We start from the raw sequence: 8,029 nt of genomic DNA, 5'->3' as shown, positions 1-8,029 counted from the left end.
TTTTAATTTGTAAACACTAGCTGATTAGATTTTAAACTCTGGAACTGTGAAACTAGTTTAATAAAAATGTGCAAATAAGACACAAGGCAGTTATATTAAAAAGGAAATCACAGATTTAATAAAACAAATGCTGATGAACAAATGCCATTTTATTCAATATTAACAGAACTCACAGAAAAAGAAATTAAGTCAATATATAACAAGACTTCAGGAAAACTATTGAACACTGTTGAACGGAAATTAAAAAAAAAAAAAAAAATCATTACACTTAAAGGGGTAAAGTGAAAAGGAGATAGGTGCAAGGTGGGAAAAACAACAACAGAAATAGAACAAGTATGATGACTATTTCGGTGGGTCTGTGTTTATCCCGTACTTCTCTTTGAGAAGCTTCAGCTGCTCCTCCTTTTTCTTTGTGTCCATTTTTTGGAAAGCCTTGGGAATAGAAAAACAGAGGTAACATTAAACTTGTATCACATTCTCATTGCTATTAGCATGTTAATTATGGAATAGTTACTAGTTAGACAATAGTCAATTTTATGGAAAGGAACAGTTTGGACATTCTGCATAATATCCATCTATGTGTTCCCTAGAAGATAAATATCAGTAAAAAATATAGTGTTTGAAACAGAAATGAGGATATATAAATGACAGTCTTGAAACATTTTGAAATTCACACAACATCAAGTTAGTAATTAAAAAAAGTTTTGTGGAATTGCACAAAATTGAGAAGCCGCACAGCATAAACAAAAAAAAATGGTTTTTTTTGTGTTTTATTTTTATTGACTTTGTTTCTTATAATTACAATTTTTTATTATTTAACTAAGCTTTTCATAAATGTATGAAAGCCCTGCAGTTCCTTCCCAAACCCTAGTTAGGGAAACCCTGTCGTAATGTAATGCAATATGTAATGCAGTGTCTTCGAAATTTTTATCAATAGGCTACACGATTATACTATTCAAATCGGTATAAACATGTTAGGTCAAAAGTAATCGAAAAGTAATCAAAAAGCAGTCAGACTATATTACCTAAAATGTGAAATGTAATGAAACATGTAAACTACATTTAACTACAATTTTTATCATGCAAGTTGTGTTCTGTAATGGACTACAATTTGTAAGTAATCTACCCAGCACTGTGATTGAATCAAAGGCAAAAACAGTTAAACTCACCCTGTTTGCATTATAGTACAATACAACTAAGTATCTGTTGCAGACGTTGAATCCAGAAAGGTGATCACAGGCATTTTTGGCATCAAAGATATCTTCATATACGACATAGGCTGTTCCTCTCGTCTCTGGCGTGTTCCCACTAAAAGAACAACAAAACAATCAGTTTCTCCACTTACAAATATAAATATGATTAATGACACACAATAAGTACTTCTTTTATGTGAAAGTGTCTGTTAAAGGGATATTTCACCCAAAAATGAAAATATTCTGTTATTATTTACTCACCCTCATGTAATTCCAAACCCGTAAGACTTTCATTCATCTTCAGAACACAAATGAAGATCTTTTTGATGATATCTGAGAGCTTTCTGTCCCTCTATAGACAGCTACGCAACTACTACTTTGATGCTTTAAAAACTTCATAAAGAGATCGTAAAAATAATCCAGTGGTTTAGTTCAAATTTTCTGAAGAGACTATCGCTTTATATGATGAACAGATTTAGTTTAGGCTTTTATTCACATATAAACATTGATCAGCGAACATAAACAAAAGCTCAACTGAACCTGCTTCACGTGAGAACAAACCTCTTGCGGAAGCTCAAACGTGCTGCTTAACATATGAGAATGAACCTCATTGGTTCTCGCACGCATCAAGGAAACATGATTGAGCCTCTGTTTACCATAAGTGATATGTGCGTTGATGAATGTTTATATGTGAATAAAAGCCTTAATTCAATCTGTTCATCGTATAAAGCGATGTGCCCCTTAAAGCGTCTCCTCAGAAAATTTGGATTAACCACTTCATATGGATTAGTTTTATGAGGTCTTTATGAACTTTTTGAAGTGTCAAAGTGTGAGTTGCATAGCCGTCTATGGAGGGATGGAAGCTCTCAGATTTCATTAAAAAAATCTTCATTTGTGTTTCGAAGATGAACTAAAGTCTTACGGGTTTGGAACAATATGAGGGTGAATAATTAACGACAGAATTTTCATTTTTGGGTGAACTATCCCTTTAAGTATATTGGTATGTTAATGTAGGAAATAAATTGATACTCACACTCTGATTTGACGAATTGGGCCATACTTTCCAAAGATGTCATACATCTCCTCTGCAGTGATCTTGTATGGAAGGTTACGTATATACAATATCCTGTTCACCTCTGGAGGTAAACGAATCTGAAACATGACAGAAAATAGGAACATTGAGATTGACATACGTGAAAAGTTATAGCTTCATATCATTAACACAAACCACGCCACCATTTAAAGAACCTGAACATCCACAAGTGCTCTGAGTATGTCTCAAACATAATTCTCAAACAGAATTTATGAATTCCCACATGTACGTAACATGGTAAATATTTTAAAAGAAGAAACTAGAGCCCTAAATGTTCAAGTGGTATGATTATATATATATATATATATATATCATACCACTATCAATAGCGCTTACTTGTTTGTCTTAGAGATAAATGTTCACGTTTATACCAGGAAAAAAAACAACAAACATCCATCTTGAATGTGCCGCTTAGCCGCTTGAGGGCCAAACTATAAATATGACGATTATATGAACGTTTGAACCAAAGTTGGACTTACATTCGCACGTTTAGCTGCTTGCATCGCCATGGTTGGATCTTTTTAAAGGAAACAAAAACTTAAACTTTGAGAACACTACTAATCTATACTCTGTAGCAGCTAGCACAAGCTAAGTAGCTGCGCACTTCGCAGCGTTCGATCGCGCAGAGTGATGACGTTCTTCCGGGAAGGCTGCGGCCAGGTTCCTTTGAGGTGACGTCAAGCTTCGATTCTGCTCATGTAACTTTATTATCATATTCGCTTCTCTTTGTACCCTTCAGTGAAAAAGCTATTACAGTAGCCACATTCTTCAATGAGCTAAGTGTCCTATAGCTCCTTACTACCCCTTGCAAAAACGTATTTTTTCTAAAAATGTTGTTCTTTTCAATTATTTACTTAAATATTTTCTCTTTTTTTCCTCCCTTGCCTTTCATGATTTTATATTTAAGACTTCATCGCTGTTACATATTGTAATTTGCAACTATGTCTGCCCTTTGAGAATTGTAAATTGTTAATATTGTTTAATGCCTATTTTCTATGTATATTTGTTAATAATGTATATTATTGTCATATTAGATACAAGTTGCTCTTTTTGTGCTGCCCCATACGCAGTTATTCTAGATTGATTATTGGTCTATTACACATATTTTAGTCTATTTGTGTTGTGTTGTTTGGTTTCTATAACTTGAAAAAAAAAAAAAAATCTATTATCTATTCTATTATCTTACTGCTCCTCCTTGCCAATTCATTGTAGTAAACTCAGTCATCAAAAGCCCCTTTTTATTGTCTTTGAAAAAGATATCAAGCAATATATCCATCATCCAAACCCCCCCCCAAAAAAACTCCAAAGCTCTTAAGATGGTAAACCAATTTACTTTTGTTAAAGAATGCCGTATATTTTGTCAAGATGTATATTTTATTTATTTATTTTTTAATCTTATTTATTTTGTTTAGTTTTATGCAGGCTTACTATTATAAGTCATTTTTCATTTATGTACATTTGCATTTGTTCTTTATTCATAGGCTATAGCCTATATTTTTTTGTGATACCTTGGCAATATAAAAATCAAAATAGCTGAGAAAAAAAAAATAATATAAAATATGTAATATTTAGCTTTTTTTTTTTTTTTTCATTTTAATAAACAGCACGGAACAATACATTCAGTTGAGCAGCCAATAAACTATGTAATAAACCACAAAAAAAAAAAAAAAAAATCAGCTTGAATATTTAGTAGCTCGTGTCCTTCGAATTCAACACTCTGCTGCCATCTGACGGACCTTTTCTGTTATCACAGTTTACTGGATTTGCGGTCCAGAATGATATGAGCCATTTCTGTTATGCAGGAATTTCCATGCCCCCATCATGTATTGGGTGAAATAATAAAGTTTTTAAAATTGTATGTATTGTTTCTTATATCATAATATCAAAATAATAATTTTACTACTTTGAGTGGTGCTGTCCACAGGCGCTTCTATAAAACACTGACAATTTGTTAAGAAGCATCCCAGGTGTTTCTTGATTTTTCACTTTTTCTTATTAAAATGATAGCGTTTCATAGACATTTTTCACAAGTATATTCATTTTAAAAGTCCCCAAACTGCATACAAGTTACTCAAATTGGTCCCGATCTGTGCAGATAAACAAATTATATTGTAAGTGCAAGTAATACATTTCAGTATCTAAATATTAATGACCAAACTCCTTTCAAATCAAACGCTGACATTGAGAAAACATCCCATATACTCTTTTATTAGTTTAAACCACAACACAAGGAGTAGTGCAGCCATGGCATCAGGGGCACAATACATGCTACATGTACAAAATAACTTTTAAATTGGAAAAATTTGCCATTGCATGAACTTGGTGCGGTGCCTACATAGGTAAACATTACAATGACAAAGGTTATGCTTGTGTAAAGCTCTTGACACTGGCAGAATGTACTTTCAAATGGAGCACAGAAATGTGCTTATTTAGAAATCGAGTCAGTGCTCAAAATATGCAGTTGTCTGGATTTAAAAAGTAATAACTTCAGGGTTAACTTTTAAAACCATCAGTTGGAGTTCTCCTTTAAGAGCAGCGTGTAAAAGGTATGAATAAATACAGTCCCGGACGTTTCAGCTGTCAGGAACAAGTTGGGAGTTCAAACAGATACATGTTTGAGGCAAAATCTTCTTTAAACCTAATGACACAACTCAAAAATGATCTTCATAAATTCATTCCATGCTCGGGCCCCACATAAATCTGCACACTGATATGCAATTTATCTGATTTGATGACATTCTGAAGTGCATTCTGAAAATGCACAGCTTGTAGGTTTAATATAGGGATATTTTTAATGGCATAATATTTCGACCAAGAGAATGAATGTATGGTTTTAGTGGTGGAATTATTCTCACCGATTACATTCGGCCACATTAAACCCCCCCTCACATGTGATGTACATGCTAGACATAGAAGGTGTAGTAAACTAGCCTTTTCCCATCAATGCATCACAAATGCACATCTAGTGCGCCACGTTTGAAAATCTTCGCAAAACCAATGAATTATCCATCTAATTCTATTGCACACCTTACATTTCAATAGCTGTTTTTTCTTTTAAATAAGGCTTATTATCATTCTTTATGCAGGATGAAAATGAGGGAAGTACTCTTAAGGCAAACCTAATGGCATGCAAATAAACTACATTTATATTCACCAACAGTACAAGCACATCTGAAGGGAAAAGTTCGATGGACACGAGTTTATCTTTTTGTCCATCCAGACGAGTGGATAAATCCGGAACAGTTACGCTTACCATAAGAATCAGTTCGGTTGACATTACGCAGTATATGGAACACATAGCTAGCATCAGTACAATAAATAGTAGCTCGATTTAATACAGCACATCAATGATGCGCAAGCTCCAGTGGATTCAGAAGGTACTTTGCACACTCTTCACATTTTGGCAGTTAATTTCGACAACTCAATATGTATGTATATTAATATTCATAGAATTCTATTTGTGCGTGGCATGGTCTGTATGTGTGTATGCGTTTGCAATGTATGTGTTTGTGTGGGTGCGTATGTGAAATTCGTTAGCAAAGAACATTCTCATGCACACAAGTGTTTCAAACACAGGAAGCGGATTCATTGAAAGGTAGTCCAAGCAACTTTTTTTTATCAGTGGAAATAGCTGCAAACTGAATGGAACATTAATCATTTATGCAGTCCCTGGCTCTTTTTTTCCCCTCGCTCATTTTTGCAGGTCACACTGCAGCAGTAATACAATGGACGGGTCACTCTTTGCTGCTTCTTTGAACTCTTCCAATGAGATCTGGTCGTCGTTATTCTTATCCATCTTACTGAAGATTTTGTCGACCCGCTGCTCGGGCGTCAGGCCGTCCTCGTTCATCTTCATCATGATAACAGTCCCCACCATCTTGTAGATTGCCTTGGAATGAGGAAGACAAAACAATTTAGATTATAATCTAAGAGTCAGAGACACATTGAACTGTGGCAACATGAGTCAATCCCACTGCACTTCCTGTCCTCTCTCTCTCTGGCCATGAGGAGGTGACTCACTCCACATAGAACAGTGGCTCACAAACTTCTCGCAGACTCCTAGGCTCCCCATTGTCCACAACAATATTTGAAGGACCCATGTCTTTTCCAGTTGTTTATGATTCTCTGAGATTTCTGTCCCTCCATAGACAGCTACATGACTACCACTTTGACGCTTCAAAAAGTTCATAAAGAGATCGTAAAACTAATCCATATGAATGAACAGACACGATCGCTTTATATGATGAACAATTTGAATTTAGGCTTTTATTCACATACAAATATTCATCAACTCACACATCAGTTGTGGTAAACAGAAGCTCAAGCATGTTTGGGAGAACCAATGAGGTTCATTCTTGTGTGTTAAGCAGCACGTTTGAGCTTCCAGAAGAGGTTTGTTCTCACGCATGAAGCAGGGGCCTGTACCATGAAGCCGGATTAGCTGGCTAGCCAGGTAAGTTTCAGATTAGTTTGTGCCTGGGTTTTAGGTACCATGAAAGTGACTTGGCTTTTAGCCATAGTAACTTGCGCTCCACAGCTAACCTGCTCCGGGGCAGGTTATGTTCTGGTTCAGAGAGCTCAAACCGAAATTGGGCCAATCGGATGTGAGCAAACTGACACTGACACATCCAACGCAATAAAGCCACTCCCCCAGTTTCTCTTCCTCCAAATTAAAGGTCACTATATAGTAAAAAACTGAGTTTGTTCAACTACCATCATGGTACAGGGCCCAGGTTTGGTTGAGCTTTTATGTTCACTGATGAATGTTTATATGTGAATAAAAGCCTAAATTCAAACTGTTCATCATATAAAGCGATCAAGTCTCTTCAGAAAGTTTGGATTAACCACTCAATTCATATAGGTTAATGTTACAATCTCTTTATGAACTTTTTGAAGCGTCAAAGTGGTAGTTGTGTAGCTGTCTATGGAGGGACAGAAAGCTCTCAGATTTCATCAAAAAGATCTTCATTTGTGTTCCGAAGATAAACGAAAGTCTTACGGGTTTGGAACAACATGAGGGTGAGTAATTAATGACAGAATTTTCATTTTTGGGTGAACTAACCCTTTAAAATGACTTAAAATGAGACAAAACGAGCATGAAAATATACCAAAACAATTAAAAATCAAAATCATCCCCTCAACATTTTTTTTTTATTATTTGAATAACCAGGATTCCCAAAGTCTTGAAAAACCTGGATATATGAGGTAGCCTAATTTTAAAAGTGTGAAAGTGTGAAATTCATTCTCGTGGTTGATTTCTAGACTTGGAAAAATTATGTAAATTAATAAAATGTTTTAACACATTTTTATAATGAATATTATAATGAGTTGTGGCCTTGGGGTTGACAACCACTGATATAAAATATGACTTAAATTTTAATTTAGTTTGATCATCCTTCATTGCTTTATGCACGAACAGACTGAATTGAGTACCTCAATGATCTCAAGCATCTCAACTCGTGTGATTTTGCCGTCTCCATCCAGGTCGTACATGTTAAAGGCCCAGTTGAGTTTCTGTTCGAAGCTGCCTCGTGATGTGATGGACAGGGCACAGATGAACTCTCTGAAGTCAATGGTGCCGTCTCCATTCTTGTCGAAGGTTCTGAAAGCATGCTGAGCAAACTTTGAGGCATCACCATAAGGGAAAAACTGAAAAAGAGGAAAAACAATGCAATGAATCAAAGTATAATCAATATTGTTTTAATTGTTAATCTAAGTATATGGGTTTTTTCTGTCCTACATC

At 35.1% G+C, this 8,029-nt stretch overlaps 2 protein-coding genes across 3 annotated transcripts in view; both read right to left on the bottom strand.

The window, feature by feature from the left end:
- Positions 1-90: 90 nt before the first annotated feature.
- sf3b6 (splicing factor 3b, subunit 6) lies at positions 91-2,960 on the bottom strand. Its single transcript, XM_051874612.1, has 4 exons — positions 2,766-2,960; positions 2,227-2,345; positions 1,170-1,308; positions 91-432 (listed from the first exon to the last, which is right to left on the bottom strand). The coding sequence occupies exons 1-4, from the start codon at positions 2,793-2,795 to the stop codon at positions 343-345; spliced, it is 378 nt and encodes a 125-aa protein (XP_051730572.1). The 5' UTR covers positions 2,796-2,960; the 3' UTR covers positions 91-342.
- Positions 2,961-4,473: 1,513 nt separating this feature from the next.
- The window catches only part of vsnl1a (visinin-like 1a), a 34,187-nt gene continuing 30,631 nt past the window's right edge, over positions 4,474-8,029 (bottom strand). For both annotated transcript variants that reach the window (XM_051874611.1, XM_051874610.1), the window contains 2 exons: positions 7,720-7,935; positions 4,474-6,175 (listed from right to left, as the gene is read on the bottom strand). In XM_051874611.1, coding sequence (XP_051730571.1) covers positions 5,978-6,175; positions 7,720-7,935 — 414 coding nt within the window. In that variant the 3' untranslated portion in view covers positions 4,474-5,977. The remainder of the gene's footprint in view (positions 6,176-7,719; positions 7,936-8,029) is intronic.

This window comes from Ctenopharyngodon idella, chromosome 20, assembly GCF_019924925.1.
Source record: "Ctenopharyngodon idella isolate HZGC_01 chromosome 20, HZGC01, whole genome shotgun sequence".
In the NCBI taxonomy this organism is placed as follows: domain Eukaryota; kingdom Metazoa; phylum Chordata; class Actinopteri; order Cypriniformes; family Xenocyprididae; genus Ctenopharyngodon; species Ctenopharyngodon idella.
The sequence above is the reverse complement of the archived record's forward strand: the minus strand, read 5'-3'. Positions and strand labels throughout refer to the sequence as shown.